At 38.9% G+C, this 18,487-nt stretch overlaps 1 protein-coding gene across 1 annotated transcript in view; it reads left to right on the top strand.

Annotated features, from left to right (window-relative positions):
* SLC26A8 (solute carrier family 26 member 8) overlaps window positions 1-18,487 on the top strand; it is a 75,044-nt gene that overhangs the window by 38,270 nt on the left and 18,287 nt on the right. Inside the window, 5 exon segments of the mRNA XM_059401535.1 lie at window positions 1,348-1,512; window positions 2,209-2,358; window positions 7,286-7,368; window positions 14,748-14,895; window positions 15,740-15,853. Coding sequence (XP_059257518.1) covers window positions 1,348-1,512; window positions 2,209-2,358; window positions 7,286-7,368; window positions 14,748-14,895; window positions 15,740-15,853 — 660 coding nt within the window.

Raw genomic sequence — 18,487 nt, 5'->3', positions numbered from 1 at the left:
TATTATAAAAGATGGAGGGCACCTGTCGGGCTCAGTTAGTAGAGCATGTGACTCTTGCCCTCAGGGTTGTGAGTTCAATCCCCACATTGGATGTGGAGCCTACTTGGAAAAAAAAATAAGATGAACACGTATATTGCAAGAGTCTCAAATAATAAAAAAGTGCATAAATCTTAAAATATTACCCCAACCTTTTTAAAATTCAATTTATTTACTTGAGAGCGAGAGAGAGCGAAAGAGAGCCTGAGCTGGAGGAAAAGCAGATGGAGAGAGAGGCAAATGGAGAGGGAGAGGCAGGGAACCCGACAAACAACGGGCTTGATCCCAGGGCCCTGGGATCACCACCTGAGCCTCAGGCAGACACTTAACTGGCTGAGCCACCCAGGTGCCCCAATATTGCCCCAATTTTTAATCCCATTCCCCAAGAGTAACTTTTTTAATAGTTTGGGGCTACCCTTTTAGATCCTTTGTATATATATAAATATATATATATATATATATATATATATATATAAAATATACATATATAACACATGCACGTGTACATATAAAATACTAAAATGTAACCTACATTTAATGTATAATTTGTGGTATATGTAATTATATATAAATATAGAATTATTATATGTAATTATATATAAATATATAATCAGATAAATTATATAAGTTTAATTATATAATATATAATTACATTTATTTATTCAAAATATAAGTATACAAATTATATATTAAGTGTAATATGGTATTTTACATGTACATATGCATATATAATATATAAATTATATTTATTATATATACTGGATTTATAGAAACTGAATTTCTGTCTTATATACACATATTATCTATTATGTATATAATCCTGAAGACATAAATTCAGTTTAATCATTCTTAGTAAAGATAAATGTCAAAGGCCGAGGAGTCTGAGCTGGAACCCGGGGGGTTTTTTAACTTGTCTTTTCCCTTTGTGAAAAGCCACATTCCTCACAGGAATATTAACATCTCCTGAAAAGGGCTATTAAAACGTCTAACAAAAGGGCCCTTAAAAAGGCAAAAGCTTGTTCTAATCACCACTTAGTCACTGTTAACCTCACATTAATAAGGTCAATAGATGCTAGGGCACGAACTTAAGCGTAAGTGCTCCCGAAGCAGGAAGGAAGTGTGATCTCCTGAATCAACACCAAGGACGGACCTTGTCATTTGCAGTTGCTGAGAAAAAGAGAGGGCAGAGTTAACCCCAGGGGCCTCATTGAACTTTTTCATTGGCAACCTCGTGGAGAGCGCCTAGTTGATGCCTTTGTTGGTTTGGTGACATTCTGTCTCACTCCAGTTTTCTTTTCCACCCTCCTGCAGCTTTCAATGGGCTTGTTAGGTTTTGGCTTCATCGCCACGTACCTTCCGGAGGCTGCAATCAGCGCTTACCTGGCTGCCACAGCACTACACATTATTCTGTCCCAGCTGACTTGCATCTTCGGGATTATGATTAGTTTTCACGCTGGTCCCATCTCCTTCTTCTATGTGAGTAATTTCTGCCCTCACCCAGATATACAGATGCCCCTCCCCTTGACTCAAGTGGAGAGATTGCTGCATAGGCGGCTTAGTCAACGAGGTCTTAGAAATAATTTCATCTCTTCTAGATTTACAGTCGTAATTAAATACCGATGCCGGTGGTATCATGTTCTCAGTTGCATTAACCATTTTGCCCAGCCCTTTTAAGCAAACATGATTTACATTAAAAGTTGGTTTTTAAAATACTGTAATCTAGCATAATTCTTCCCACTATATGCCTCATAGCAGACCTGTATCCTAAAACATCTAAAGAATATAAGATGCTACATTGTCCCTTGATGCAAGAATGGCATAGGAGGCATGCTAAAGAACATCCATCAGTGGTCTAGAAAAATTAGTAAAAAGAGTAGCCTGAAAAACAGAACTCCTGGGTCCCTTCCATTACACTGAAACATTAAAGTGTATTCTCTCCTTACTGGGCATTATTATCTTTTAGTGTCTCCCTTTCCAATTAAAAAATATCTGTATCTATATCTATATCTCCATCTTTCCATTTGCCTCCACTGTGCTAGCAATACTTATAAAGACATTTGTGCCCAGAAACACTGCTTAGAGATTTCTTTTTCAACTAATCTAGTGTCATTTTCTAGATAGAGGCAATTATCATACCCCTTACTAAGCCTTTATAATTTTGTTTTCTTTCAGAACATAGTTAACTACTGTGTAACTCTCCCAAAAGCTAATTCTACCAGCATCCTACTATTTCTAACTGCTGTTGTTGTGCTGAGAATCAACAAGTGTATCAGAATTTCTTTCAATCAGTACCCACTGGAGTTTCCTATGGAAATTTTTCTGGTAGGTTTTGATGCCCCAAATTCATGGTTTAGACCATTTAAAAATGCCCGCTTTCTTAAAAAATAAAATAAAATAAAAAGCAAGCGACCTAGGAACGAAGAAGATTAGAGGAGACTATTAAAATAATAATTTCTTAAAAACATATGTTGAGGTGCGCCTGGGTGACTCAGTAGGTTAAGCCTCTGCTTTTGGCTCAGGTCATGATCTCAGGGTCCTGGAATGGAGCCCCACATCGGGCTCTCTGCTCCACAGGGAGCCTGCTTCCTCCTCTCTCTCTCTGCCTGCCTTTCTGCCTACTTGTGATCTCTCTCTGTCAAATAAATAAATAAAATCTTTTCAAAAATAAATAAATAGGGTGCCTGGGTGGCTCAGTGGGCTCTTTGCTCAGCAGGGAGGCTGCTTCCCTCTCTCTCTCTCTCTGCCTGCCTCTCTGCCTACTTGTGATCTCTAGCTGTCAAATAAATAAATAAAATCTATTAATAAATAAATAAATAAAATAAAGACGTATGTTGAATTGTGAAAAGTAGAATACATTTAATTTAAAATACTAGCTTATATTTGTAAAACATGCTTATTTTTAAAGTACTTTTCTCTATTGCCTCTTTCATAGTATTTTAGAAATAGGATTTTTTTCCCCTTATGGAAATAACCCAGGATCATTCTAGTTGGGTTTTGTTGTTGTTGTTGTTGTTGTTGTTTTTTGTTTTGGTTTTTTTTGTTTGTTTGTTTTTTGCTTTTTTTTGAGAGAGGGAAAGAGAACAGGCAGGGGCAGGGGCAGAGGGAGAGGGATAAGCAGACTCCCTGCTGAGCAGGGAGCCCAGTACAGTGCTGGATCCCAGGACCCTGGGTTCATGACCTATGCCAAAGACAGACACTTAACTGAGCCACCCAGGTACCCCTCATTCTAGCAACTTTGAAAAAATAAGAAAAAAATGGAAGAATAGAAATTTCCACACCTTCCAAAGTCAATTACAATAGATAATTTTGGATTTTCAGTTATTCAGTTTTCTTCCTTCAAATATGTATGACAGGCCTATGCTCAGTGTTGGTGAATTTCTGTCTTCTACGTAGAATGTTGTTCCTATTTTATTTTATTTTTTAAAATTTTATCTTTAAGTAATCTCCACCCCTAATGTGGGTTTGAACTCACAACCCGAGATCAAGAGTCATATGCTCTACTGACTGAGCCAACCTGCTGTCCCTGTTTCTATTTTAATAATGTTGCCATCATACTGTTTTCAGCCTCCTTTCATTCTCACTATACTACAGTAGAGAAATTGAGGGAGGTGAGATGTTAAAATAGATTGCCTAATCCTTGTCATTAGTAAGTGGCAGAGCTGGGGCTCACCACTAGCTAATGATAACATTTCTTCTTTCTTTTAAAAAAAAAAAATCTGGTAAAAGTTATCTTTTGCAGTTATGATTAACATTTTTACAATGATAAAGACATTTTCATAAATAAAAATCAGTCTTTTAAAGTTAGCATTTCTCGTATTAGGATTGCTGAATGCTTGGGGATCCACAAGAATTAATTTCCCCTTAAGAAGTGTTCTGTTGCAGAGATGCTTGAAGTTCAACAGATGTCCATGTTTTGCCTTAAATTTCCCGGCTGCCTTGTATTTAAGCAGGGCCAGTGACTTTGGAGCCAAAGCATAGGAGAAAGCATGTGAGTCCCCATGTTCTTTCTCTTCCTGCTGTGGTAATCATAGGGCTGCCTGTTGAAATAACAGGGTCCCCAGGTGGAATTTGCCTGGATCCCTGAGGCACTGTTTGCAAAGAAGTTGCCCTGAAAAGACACTTGCCCACAATAGACTGTGTGGGCAAAAAATAACTCTAAGTTCTCATGATTTGTATGTTGCCAACTAATTCTATACTAAAGAATCCATGTCTATACCCAGCATGATTAAAACAGTATGCGAGGGACGCCTGGGTGGCTCAGTGGGTTAAGCCACTGCCTTCGGCTCAGGTCATGATCTCAGGGTCCTGGGATCGAGTCCCGCATCGGGCTCTCTGCTCGGCAGGGAGCCTGCTTCCCTCTCTCTCTCTCTGCCTGCCTCTCTGCTTACTTGTGATCTCTCTCTGTCAAATAAATAAATAAAATCTTAAAAAAAATAAAATAAAATAAAACAGTATGCGAATTGCTTTGGAATTTGAGACCAAGCTTTGTCTTATAACTGTTAACTACTTTTCATGGAGCTGTATATTCTTTCTTCATTGGAGTAGCTGAAAAGCTATTAGTTTGTAAAGGCCATAAACTGAAAGACTACTTTTATCAAAGACTTCCCAAATCACTATACAGAAATATAGTGCCGGAGAGAGTGGAGTCAGGAAGCTGAGGCTTTGGAGTCACCAGCAGATGGCGTCTGTGAGGCAGATATTGGCACTCCCGCTAATTTCAGCTTTCCTTGAAGTGTAATTGACATATAAAGTGTACATCATGGTGATTTCTTATGCAGATACATTGTGAAAAGATTCCCCCATCTAGTTAATTAACATTTCCATCACCTCACGTATCTATCGTGTGTGTGTGTGTGTGTGTGTGTGAGAGAGAGAGAGAGAGAAAGAGAGAGAGAACATTTAAGTTCTACTCTTAGCAAATTTCAATTATACAATGCAATGTTATCAGTTATAGTCACCGTGCATTACCTTCGACCCTCAGACCTTATTCATCTTAAACGTGAATGTTTTTGTGTATTTTTATCAACCTTTCCCCATTTCCTTCAACCCCCATCTCCTGGCAACCCTTTTCTACTCTCTGTTTCTGTGAGTCTGTTTTTGTTTTTGCTCTTAGATTCCACACTTATGTGATACCAGACAGTATTTGTCTTCCTCTGTATGGCTCTTGTCACTTAGCATATTGCCCTCGAGGTCCATCCCCGTTGTGCAAATCAGCCCTCTTTCAAGAGACATCAGCAGCAGGGATTGTAGTGATATTCCTTCAAGCAACCTCGAAAGCAATGAACGTTAACCAGAGTTACTAGGAAAGGCAAGAAGAAAGAGTATAGAGGATTCTCTGAGTTCACTATGGCTGACAGATTGGTTTGGGAGCCACAGTTAAGACATTCCTTTTGGAGAGCGCTATAAATAATTACGATGCACCATGGAGTGAAGTGGGGGAAGAAACAGATCCAGCAAGAAAAGTCGGTGGAGACTTAAGAATTGTTGCAGTTTAGGCAGTACACTTTTTGTGACCTAATTTATGCTCGAAGGTTATCAAAGCCTGTAATAATTACTTATACACATATCAAGCAAGTCAAGTGATCAGGATCACTGTCCACCAAGTAGTAAGGATTAGAGATGTTGTTAGAACTGAGAAAAGACTTGCATGTTTCCCCTGGCAGTGAGGCAAATGGGAGCGGGAGGATGAGAGCTGCTATGCCCTAAAGGTGTAAAAAGCTTCTCACAGCACCCACCAAGACACTTACTGTTTAGACATGCTGGAGGAAACTGCCCACACACACCAATCTGTCCTTAACACATAGTGTCAAATAGAAAGGGAAAGTTTCAAGGCAGTATCTGGGATCCAGGTAGAATATACTGACAAATAATTCAGGAATCCTATAGCTCTAAGAAATTATACATATTATATGTCCATCATTTATATGTGTACATGAGTGTGTTTGTGCCTATGTTTATTTAATTTGTATAACACACACCAAACAGGCATCAAAAATAGTTGTCTTTGGGTGATTTACTTCTGCTTTTTAATTTTCCTATTTTTCTCTGTGTTCCTTTATGAGCAAGCATTACCTTTATATTGGAAATAAAAAGAGTTCCTTGGCCAGTTTTCACACTTTTTGTCCTTTAACCATATAAAGAAGAAAACTTCTCTGAGTCAAGCTATGATCCAGATTTTTCTTTACCTTCTGACCTGTAAGGTTCCCAGGGGTCTTCATCAGATCACAGCATCACAGATAAACCAATTGCTATTCTACTCAGTGTCTGAACTCTCAGCAGAGGCTGGGAAAAGATTTATGTGTTAGTAGGGAAAATGGGGTAAAGCACCTACATAATTATTATGCTAAGACCTGGGCATCAAGTTCTTTTGTCTCTGGCTTACTTTGCTCTGGTGTGAGGTCTCTATAAGGTATAACAGCTGCTAGGTTGTCTATTTTGCCCCTAGTTGAAATGGAAAGGAGCCTTGTTATTTTAGGACTAAATGAAAGGGAGATTAAAAAGCAAGTCATTGCCTTGCTGAAGACTTTTTCTTTGTGCTATCAAATGCTGCTCTATATTTATTCTTAAGGGTTATTCAGTAATATGATTCTCAGTATACCTAAACAATCCCCCAAAGGCATATGTATCTTGGTACAGTGTCTCTAGATCTAAAAACTTCTACAACTGAGGCCTTAAAATACCGACTACCTGAAAACATGTGTGTATTCGGTCCAGATGTTCCAAGTTGGTAAATGCATTCATTTATTCCCATTGTCATGTCAGAGACCAAGGCTGAAGTTGCTTTTCATTCTGTCTACAAGGCTAAAAAGAACAAAGGGAGGGGGCATCTGGGTGGCTCAGTCAGTCAAGCTTCCCACTCTTGGTTTCTGCTCGGGTCACCATCTTGTGGGATCAAGCCTCCCCCACCCCACATCAGGTTCTGTGCTCAGTGGGGAATCTGCTTGAGAGTCTCTCCCCCCTCTGCCCCTTCCCCCCACATGCTCTCCTTGCTCTCTAAAATGAATAAATAAATCTTGAAAATAAACAAACAAATAAATAAATAAAGAGAGCTTAGGGAGCTAAGAGTCAGAGAGGGTTTCCACCTTTCTTTCTCCACTGAACTGGCCCCACCTCTCTTTCTCACTTTCATGCATGGGGACCGCCACATATATTTCATTCCCCGCCTCGCCAAGACTAAATGCACCTCTATTCCTGGAAGCAATTCATAATTTTGAGATGATCATATGCATTTTTATTTCAACCCCTACAGATTCTTGGCTTCACTGCATTTGCCAACAAGATAAGCATGGCCACTGAAACCAGCAGGACGCTCATTGATATGATTCCTTATAGGTCAGTAACTCCACTTCTCAGGATTACTTTTCCCTCTCTGTTACCTTCGCTTAGCCTCTGACCACACTGTCTGACTGGTATTCTCTACTAGCAGCCTGGCCACGGACAAATATGGGTATTGGGCTCCAATGCATTTTAGAATACAGAGGTCCACAAAGGAAGATGGGCTAGGACAACCCTTTGTTTCTCCAGTCAGCCTCTTACTCTCTTCCCCTAGTTGAGCCAGTCCCTTTACACAAGTAAACTGTTGGAGGCGCCAGATACCAGAGAGACACACAGTTTTTTCCCAGTACATCTCGGGTCTTCAAAACGTCCATACCTATCTGACTAACTCTCAAGGATGGACCAAGAGATGCGTCTGCTTTCCTGGCCTCTGTCCTGGAGCTAAGTGCTCAGGAGATGAGTGTCCCTCTGTTTCCACCCACTTCGACCTCAGTGTCCTTAAGAAGCATAGAAAGCTATCTTCAAATAGTCTGCCCTATGGAGTTCTTAAGGACTTGGGATGAATTTACGTTATAATTTCTACCAGTGACTATGGGTCAGTCTTGCTCCTATTAGGAAATATTAGTTCCCTGTAACCTTCATCAGATGAATCACTTTAGCTAAGAAAGGCAATACACTGCAGTTTCTTGACTCACAGGCAGGCTTTTGAAGAGCGTTGTTTATTTCCTAAGGCTGCAATGGAATCATAAAACGTGTGGTGTTTTGACTCTAGCTTCTTTCACTCAGCATAATATTTTCAAGATTCATCCATATTGTAGCATGGATAATTCCCATTTATGGCTGAATAATATTCCATTATATTGATATACCACCTTTTGTTAATCTGTTCATCAGCTGATAGACATTTCATTTATTTCCAACTTTTGGTTATTATAAATAGGACTATGAACATTGATCTGCAGGTTTTTCTTTTGAGCACCTGTTTTCATTCCTTTTGAGTTTATATGTAAGAGTAGATTTTTGTTGGGTCATATGGTAATCCTATGTTGAACCTGTTAAGGAGCTGCCAAACTATTTTCTACAGCAGCAACACCATTTTACTTTCCCACCAGTAATGCACAAAGTTCCAATTTCTTCCTATGTTCACCAATATTTGCTATTTTTAATTATTATTATTGTTATTATCCTTTTAGTAAGTATGAGGTGGTACATCATTCTGGCTTTGCTCTGCATTTCTCTAAGGACTAATGATGTTGAGCATTTTTTCATGTGCCTACTGGTCATTTGCATATCTTTTTAAAGAAATATCTATTCAATTCCTTAGACTATTTTTAATTGGGTTATTTGTCTTTTTGTTGTTGAGTTGTAGGAATTTAGGATACTAGACCCTTCTCAGATATACAGTTTGCAAGAATTTTCTCCTTTACTGAGGGGTGTCATTTCACTTCGTCACAGATCCTTGAAAGCACAAAGATTTTTAATTTTGATGAAGTCCAATTCATTTTTTCCTTTGTTGTTTGAGCTTTTGGTATTACAAAGTCTTGTAATGTAATCCAAGGTCATGAAGATTTACCTATATGTTTTCTTCTAAGAAACTTATAGTTTCAGGTCTACATTTAGGCCTTTAATCCATTTCATTGGTTTGTTCACTGTTGTATATGTTGTAAGATAAGGCTCTGACTTCATTCTTTTGCATGTGAATATCCAATTGTCTGCATACTATTTGGTGATGAGACTGTTCTTTCCCAATTCAGTGGTCTTGGCACTCTTGGTGAAAATCAATTGACCATGAATGTTTGAGTTTATTTCTGAACTCTCAATTCTTTTCTGTTGATCTGTATACCAATCTTAATTACTACAGTTTCACAGTAACTTTTGAAATGAAATACTCTGAGCCCTCCACTTTTATTCTTCTTTATTTTAGAATCAGCTTTTCCACTTCTGCAAAAGAGTCATTGAAATTTTGATAGGTATTGCCTTGAATCTATATGTCAGTTTGAGGTTTTTGCCAGCAAAACATATAAAATATGTTTAAATCAGTGAATATAAAAATTCTAAAAGAGGTGGGTAGCTCAGTCATTTGGGCATCTGCCTTCAGTTCAGGTCCTGATTCCTGAAGTCAAGTCCCATGTTGGGCTTCCTGTTCAACGAGGGCTCTCCTTTTCTCTTTCTCCCTCTGCCCCTCTCCGCTGCTTTCTCTCTCTCTCTCTCAGATAAATGAATAAAATCTTTTTTTTTTTAAGAGCAAACTCATTTTTTTCACCCTCCCAAAATGCTGTAGAACCAACTTTTGTTATTTTGAAAATTGTTAAATAAAAGGAACAAAGTAAGCATTTATCATGCTCTTTCTATAAGATCTGCTCTTTGGGAGATCCAAATCATTGATATTCAGATACTTCACTTTATACAAGTATTACAGCCATTTAAGGGAGAAGGAATTATAGAATTAGGATATCACCATTAAAGTATACTAGTGTAACATCTGTTAACATTATAAAAAGACACAATAACGAGCTATCAGAAAAAGAAATTAAGAAAACAATCCCATTTATAATTGCATGAAAAAGAATAAAATACATAAGAATAAATTTAATGAAGGAGGTGGAAGACATGTATACTGAAAACTATAAGACATTGATGAAAGAAATTGAAGAAGACACAAATAAATGGAAAAATATTCCATCCTCATGGTTTGGAAGAACTAATATTGTTAAAATGTTCATACTATCCAAAGCAATCTACAATGCAATTCTATCAAAGTTCCAATGGTATTTTGCGCAGAAATAGAACAATCTTTATTTTAAAGATTTGTTTAAATGTTCTAGAGAGAAAACACAAGCACAAGCAGGTGGAGGGACAGAGGGAAAGAACTCCAAGCAGACTTCCCACAGAGGGCAGGGCTCAATTCCAGGACCCCTAGATTATAACCTGAGCAGAAGGCAGAGGCTTAACCAACTGAGCCAACCAGGTGCTTCTAATTATAGGTTTTTTTTAAATTTTTATTTATTTATTTGACAGACAGAGATCACAAGTAGGCAGAGAGGCAGGCAGAGAGAGAGGGAAGCAGGCTCCCTGCTGAGCAGAGAACCTGATGCGGGGCTCCATCCCAGGACCCTGGGACCATGACCTGAGCCGAAAACAGAGGCTTTAACCCACTGAGCCACTCTTAATTATAGTTTTTTTAAAAAGACATTTTATGCCTTCTGACAGAATTACACACTACCACCTATGAAATATTTTTGCCTCCCAAAATTAGTCCATATCTGACCAAACCCGAAAGGCTAACTACCAATTTATAAGAAATACAAAAGAGGAATATGTTAAATGTTAATTCAGAGATGCAATCAGCAAAATCTTTTGGGAAAAGGACCAGAGTCCAGGTTCTTTAACAACAACAACAACAGCTTTTGTTGCAGGGAGGAAAAACAAAAATATGGAGCAAGAACCTATAGATTAAAAGAGATTTAAGAGACATAACAACCAATTGTAACATATGGATCTTATTTGGGTTCTAATTGAAACAAATGTTAAATATATATTTATAAGACACTTGGGAAAGTTTGAACATTAATTGTATATTTGATTATATTGATAAGTTGGTATTAATCTTCCTATGTATATCTTTCAAATAGGCACACTAAAATGTTTACAATTAAAACTATAGAATGCCTGGTATTTGCTTCAAAATAATCTTGGAATAGGCAGTGGGTAGGAGTACAAATGAAATAAGACTGATTATAAATTGTTAAGTGTTGAAAGTGAGTGATGGGTACATAAGAGCTCACTATACCATCCTTTCTTCTTTTGCAAATATTGGGAAATTCTCCACATTAAAAATAAATTACCAAATATTTATGTGTGTTACTCAATGATACATGCCCCTGAAGGGACAGTCTCCGACCTCTAAGAAGTCAGCCTAAAATTGACCACACAGAACCTGTCTTAGATACTCTGGATAACAGAGTGAAATTTCTAAACCCATTCACAAACAGACAAGCATCTATTCTTATAAGAAGCAAGATAATCTTTAATTCTCTGATCAGCAATCTGATAGTAATACTGACAAAGAAAAAAGTTTGTCTTAAGGAGAGTTTCCTGGTTAACAATATGGTGAGAGATATACCTGGGAAGAAGTTCTACTTGTGGTAATATATGAGACTGGCAATATTTTATATGATGTGAGCTTAGAAGAAATTATATATATATATTGACTTAATAGAATTAGATGACAGTGACTACCAGCAAGATGGACAAGTCTCAACAATCTGGTGACATCAAATCAACAGGAGTTGAAAGAGGATTTGGGGACATGTTGGAATAAAAAGCACCAGGAATCTCTCTCCCCACCTTGACAAAAATTGCACTAGCAGAATCTGTCTGATATAACTATTCTGGAACTCTATAGCCTTTTGAAGCCTTGTAACCTCTAGGGGAAGGCATGGGTGGTAAATTGCAATTAATTTCAGGAAATTTCAGCTCTTAGCACAGTGACAGCTACCATCCCCCACATCTAGCCTTATGTCAGGCAGTGGAATACCTGAAGCAACTTGCACACAACTTGAGGGAGGAAGCAATGGCAAAGAAGACCCTGTCCTCCAAATATTGAGGATCTTTCCTCCGATTGCTGATTGCTACTTCTGACCACAGAGGTGCAAACAAAAAGGTGAACAGCCATTGTTGTTGCACCTCGGTTCCCTTTGTTGCAAGTCCTTCCCCCTCTGGTAAAAGTGACTTCCAAGGGATTTAAAGAGGTAGTAGTGCCCCTTTTTTTCTTCATTTTTCTCTTTTTTCCCCTTTTGGAAGACATACATTAAAGATTAGGAGATTTTTAAAAAACTGTGTATATAAGAAAAATTAGAACATAACTATACATGCCCAGAGAAAGGTACAGGCTCAGAAAAACCCTGAGAAAACCTTAAGTTTATACATCAAGCTTATCCTCAGCATAAAAACAGCCTACAACAATAACAACAACAGAACAATTACAAATAACAGCAAACTCTGGGAATGAGGAGAATCTGATTTCCAGGTTATCACATTATTAGATTCAAATACACAATATTCCACAAAAATCTGAAGGCAGATAAAGGAAGTATGGTTTGTTCAAAAGAAAAAAGAAACAAGAACAACAGCTGTTCCTGAAAAAGGCCTGACGGCAGATCTATGAACATAAGACTTTAAACACTTGCCTTAAAAATACTTAAAGAACTAAAGGAAAATGTGGAGAAAGTCATGAAAACGATGTATGAGCAAAATGGAAATATCGGGGCGCCTGGGTGGCTCAGTGGGTTGAGCCGCTGCCTTCGGCTCAGGTCATGATCTCAGAGTCCTGGGATCGAGTCCCGCATCGAGCTCTCTGCTCAGCAGGGAGCCTGCTTCCCTCTCTCTCTCTGCCTGCCTCTCCATCTACTTGTGATTTCTCTCTGTCAAATACATAATATCTTTAAAATGCAAACTATTTTTTAAAAAATGGAAATATCAATAAAGACACAGAAAACTTAAAAAGAAACCAAAAAGAAGTTACGGGGCTAAGAAGTACAATAACAGTAAAGAAAATTCACTAGAGGGATTCAAAAACAGATTTGAGCAGTCAGAAGAAGGACTTGGTGAACTTGAAGATATTGGAAATTATTGAGTCTGAGGAACAGAAGGAACAAAGATCAGAGAAAAATGAACAGAGTTGTAAAGACCTTTGGGACACCATCAAGTAAAACAACATACACTTCATGGGAGTCTCAGAAGGAGATGAGAAAAAGAAAGAGATAGGGAACAATATTTGAAGAAAAAAAATGGCTGAAAACTTCCCAAATTTGATGGAAGACATGAATGTAAATGTCTAAATCTAACAAATTCCTAGTTAGAGAAACTCCAAGACACCTGTATCTAGATTCAGAATCAAACTTCAAAAGACAAAGAGAGGGGCGCCTGGGTGGCTCAGTGGGTTAAGCCTCTGACTTCAGCTCAGGTCATGATCTCAGGGTCCTGGAATCGAGCCCCATATCAGGCTCTCTGCTCAGTGGGGAGCCTGCTTCCCCCCACCTCTCTGCCTGCCTCTCTGCATACTTGTGATCTCTGTCAAACAAATAAAATCTTAAAAAAAAAAAAAGGCAAAGAGAATTTTGAAAGCAAAAAGAGAAGTGACTCATCATACATACACAAGGGCTTATCAATAAAGTAATGAACAGATTTTTCATCAGAAACTTTGGAGGTGAGAATGCAGTGGGCCAACATACTCAAAGTGCTAAAAGAAAAAGAAAACTGTCAACCAAGAATCCTATATCCTGCAAAATTTTCCCTCAAAAGTGAAGGAGAAATTAAAGAATTCTCAGATAAACAAAAGCTGAAGGAGTTTATTACCACTTGAACTCCATGCAAGATATGCTCAAGGGAGTTTTGCAGGGTGAAATGAAAGGACATGAGACAGTAGCTTAAAGCTGTATAAAGAAATAAGGATCTTAATAAAGGTAAATATTGGGAAATTATAAAAACTAATGATTTTAACAATGGTTTGTAATTCCACTTTTTATTTTTTACATAATTTTAAGAGACCAATACATTTAAAAGAATTACTAGTTTGAGGGCACCTGGGTGGCTCAGTCAGTTAAGCATCTGCCTTCAGCAGGACCTCGAGGTCACTATGTTGAGTGGACTAAGCCAGTCACAAAAAGACAAACACTGTATGACTCCACTTTAATGGGGTGCTGAGAATAGTCCAAATCATCAAGACAGAAAGGAGAAAGGTGGTTGCCAGGGCTGAGGGAGGGAGGGGGGGAAATGGAGAGTTACTGGTTAAAACTGGTAAAACAGTTTCAGTTTTACAAGGTGAGTGTTGGGTGTGGATGATGGAGATGGTCGCACGTTATGAATGTATTTACCGCCATTGGTACACTTAAACATGGGTAAGATGGTTGATTTCATGTTATGCATATTTACCAAGTCAAAAAAATTGGGGGGAGAAAAATGCAGAATGGATGGTGTGGTTAGAATTGGAAGTAATTGGTACAAAGGACAGTGATTTAAGTTATACCCTGAAAGATTTGAGCATGAGTAGAATAGAATTCATTGAGCTTTTTAGCTGTAACTCATCACAGACGTGATATCTGCCTGTTGTTTATCCACTTGTATGGTCTCCCAACAGCATGGATGAGCCATTTTCCATCAATCTTTGTTGCTTCCCTGTCCTGTGTGTTGCTGTTGCTATGTGGCAAAAATGTTGACCTGGAAGATAGCAGAGCATGTTCTCACAACGGCTTTTATAACCTGGCTGGGTTTGCTTGGGGGTTTTGGTAGGCTGCTGCCTCAGTTGTTCTTCTTATCTCTTATTGTTATTTTTTTTTAAGGGTTATGCCAGTTGCCCCACATGATAAGTCTGGAGTGGGGGAGGGACCAATAAGTTGTTCCTACTATCTAGGAATGATTCCACCATTTTATTCCAGCTTCATGTTTCCTGTGACACCAGATTTGAAGATTCTTCCTGAACTTATTTTAGAAGCCTTCTCCTTAGCTTTAGTGAGCTCCTCTCTCCTCATATTTCTGGGCAAGAAGATTGCCAGTTACCATAACTACTATGTGAATTCCAACCAGGTGAGATGACAGGCCTTTCTCTTATATCCTCTGACCTTATGTCTTTGTTCTCCAATCTGAGTCTCCTGCTAATATGAAGGCTGCATTCTTTGTAACCAGAGAGTCAGTGAGACTGTAATTTGAATTATAATTACCCAAGGATTTTTGAGGAGTGTGGCATACTTAACTTTGAAGTCACTTAAATTAACACGAGTGTTATTCCCCCAGAACAGCTATGGTGTAGGGAGGCAAGAAGATAACATATGGCATCGTGTTGTTAAGCTAGCAGAATTCCTCTCTTAATTTTGTCTTTCTTTCCAAAGTCCTGAGGAGTCAAGCACATACTAAGACACAATAAGAAATGGTAGGGAATATCAAAACCAGGCTTCTAACATAATTACACTACTCTCCCAGAAACAGTCCTTCTTTGCTTGTTTGTTTAGTTTCCCCACTATTCTAAGTTTGGCTCTTTTCCTAGAACTCCAAAGAGAGATGTGAAAGCAAGAGGTATCCCACTTTGATTTTGAGGTAGTATAAAAGGGAGGGAGGAAAAATAGTACTATGTTTCCCTCTGCCATTCTATGTCCCCGTAATCACGTGAAAGGGAATAATAAGACAAAAAATTCATTTCTTACTTTGAAAAAGTGCTTTTCTTATGATGGCTAGCTAAAATGAAGATTCAAGTTAGTCCAGGAATCAGATTTTCCATCCTTTTGTTTTTTCTAAGAATATTCCAGTGTTGTCTAAAATAATGGAAACAATCTTATCGTCAAACATAAGAAATAGACAGTATACCTTGAGTTCAAACTCAATGCTGCCTTCTTCCACAAACAGTGGTCCAAATATGTTTGCCATTTCTTTACAGGATTTAATAGCCATTGGTCTTTGCAATGTCATCAGCTCATTTTTCAGATCTTGTGTGTTTACTGGTGCTATAATCAGGACGATTATCCAAGATAAGACTGGAGGAAGACAGCAGGTATGTTGGAATAGAATTTAATATGAACATATTTATACTACTCATATGTATATTCATAGAGGAGTATTTTATTCATTTAATTTTGTTGCTGCTTTATTTTAAGATTTTATTTATTTATTTGAGAGAGAGAACATGAGCAGGGTGGATGGGGCAGAGAGAAAGGGAGAAGTGGACTTCCTACCGAGAAGGAAGATCAAGGGGGGGCTCAATCCCAGGACCTCGAGATCAAGACCTGAGCCAAAGGCAGACACTTAACCAACTGAGCCAACCAGGTGCCCCATACTGCTGCTTTGGTATTATGTTTGTTAGGGAAGGTCTCTTGGAGCAACTTGGATTTCATGCTTGCCTAAATTTTTGCTTGGACTTTTGTCTTAAAAATTATTGCCAATGTCGAATTTGTAAGTCATTTTCTGTAGAAATATTTTTCTATATGAGAGGTTTCTATGTATTAGTCCATAAAGACCCATTTTTTCGTGTAACATCCCCCAAAGAATAATATTTCAGGTAAACTAACCATCCCCTCTTAACATTGTTTTCCATGGAAAGATATATGCCCAGTCCTCATCTGGGAAAGCAAATAATACACCTCTCCCCATACTAGCTGCAGAACTAGAAACTTTCCGAGTTTCCCCAAGGCGCATGGCAAGAGGCTCTCATGCTAGAGAATAAGGCCTTTGTGTAGATGAGCCTCGAGAATTTATGACCGGTCTGCCTTGGAATACAAATCATCTGGGTCAGATTCTCTTCAGCTATGCTGAATTAGTAAACTAAATGTGTGGGTCAGAGGGGAGAACGAAGGGGAGAATGATGGTAGAGAAGACGTTAAAGGCCAGCTCTTTGTCTAACTGCAGGCATGAGATTTTGTAAGTCCAATGTTCATAAGTTCTGAACTGACTAGATAGAAATTCTAGCTCTACCGCATGGGAGGTGTCCCAGCTCAGCTCTGCAGCATGATGAAATGTCAGAGAACTATCAGAATCGAAACTGGAGTAAGCCCAGAGAATGGGTCAGGGTTCAGAGGGCAGAGAAACAGTGACAGAGGTCAACAATGAACTTAGGTCTCAAACACGTGGTAGAAACTTAAGTGTCAAAGAATGGACACTACACTTTAATGGGGGAGGATAAAGTGTCCCCGACCCTGGGTATATATAGGTGAAGTATAAGGTCAAAGGCAATAAAAGTTAGCAGGGTCGAGAGCTTGAGTCTAGAGTAAGACCATATCATGTCACTTCACGTTCTGCCAGACACTCTGGCCTGAAAGGTGTAGCTCTTTTCCACCACTGTTGGGCAGAAAGAAGGAAGGTGGGCTCTAAAAAAGAAGGATGTTCTCTGCACATGTGTACAAACACTCAAGTCAAAGGAGGGGATTTCATGGTAAGAAGAGGAAAAGGCCATCCCAGACATTAGTCTCCACTAACTTTTAACAACATGCCTTGTATCTTCAGTAGGTAAGTGTAAGATACATGTGGGGAGAAACAACGCACACAGTTGGAAAAACCAAATCGCAGGGCAAGTAACATTAAGTGCGGAATAAGTCATATAAATATGTTGAGTGAAGTAAGTCAAGCAGAGAAAGTCAATTATCATATGGTTTCACTTACTTGTGGGACATAAGGAATAGAATGGAGGACATTAGGAAAAGGAAGAGAAAAGTGAAGGGGGGGAAATCGGAGAAATCCGAGAAACAAACTGAGGGTTTTGGGGGGAGGATGGATGAGCCCACTGATGGGTATTAAGGAGGGCACGTATTGCATGGAGCTCTGGATGTTATACACAAACAGTGAATCACGGAACACTGCATCCAAAACTAATAATGCACTGTATGGTGACTAACATAACATAATAAAAAAGAATTTAAAAAAGAAAAAACAAAATAAAAAGTGCCATAAATCTATAAATACAAGAAAGAGAGGGATGGAAGAAGTGGACTTCTGTAGATTATTGAAAGAAGGTTAGGACTGGGGTGCCTGGGTGGCTCAGTCAGTTAAGAAGCTGTCTTCAGCTCTGGTCATGATCCCGGGGTCTTGGGATTGAGGCCTGTGTTGGGCTCCGTGCTCAGTGAGGAGTCGGCTTGAGATTCTCTCCCTCTCCTTTTGTCCCTCCCCCTATTTGGTCTCTCTCTCTCTCTTTCTCTCTCTCAAATAAATAAATAAAATCTTAAAAAAGAAAGGAAGGAAGGAAGAAAGAGAGAGAGAAAAAGAAAAGGAAAGGAAGGTAGGTTAGGATATGTATAGCTAGGAGGAAAGAAAGGCTTCCTTTCAGCTTGAGTAGCATTTAGCCTGTCGGAAAAAGTACCCAATTCAGAGGCAGCCTGGGGCTCTCATCTATTTGCTGCTGCTGCTGCTGCTGCATTGTTCTCCTTCCGCTACCAATGACTCTCCCTGTGGCATAGTGATGCTTCACAGACAGGCATTTTCCTAGGGATGCTGGTCAACCCTTCCCTGAGACCCTAATTTGCCCAGGAAATCACTGGTTTGACCAGAGAATGTTAGTTGGCCCCTGGCTGTGGAGGCACTGGGATCCCCAGCCTCCACTCTGAGTTTCTGATCTGGACAAGCAAAGGCCTTGGAGATTCATTCAGCCGTCTTCATCCCACAGCAGTGGGGTGTTCTCTCTATCCCTCCTCTCTCGGGA

This window comes from Mustela nigripes, chromosome 5, assembly GCF_022355385.1.
Source record: "Mustela nigripes isolate SB6536 chromosome 5, MUSNIG.SB6536, whole genome shotgun sequence".
Lineage (NCBI taxonomy): Eukaryota > Metazoa > Chordata > Mammalia > Carnivora > Mustelidae > Mustela > Mustela nigripes.
The sequence above is the reverse complement of the archived record's forward strand: the minus strand, read 5'-3'. Positions and strand labels throughout refer to the sequence as shown.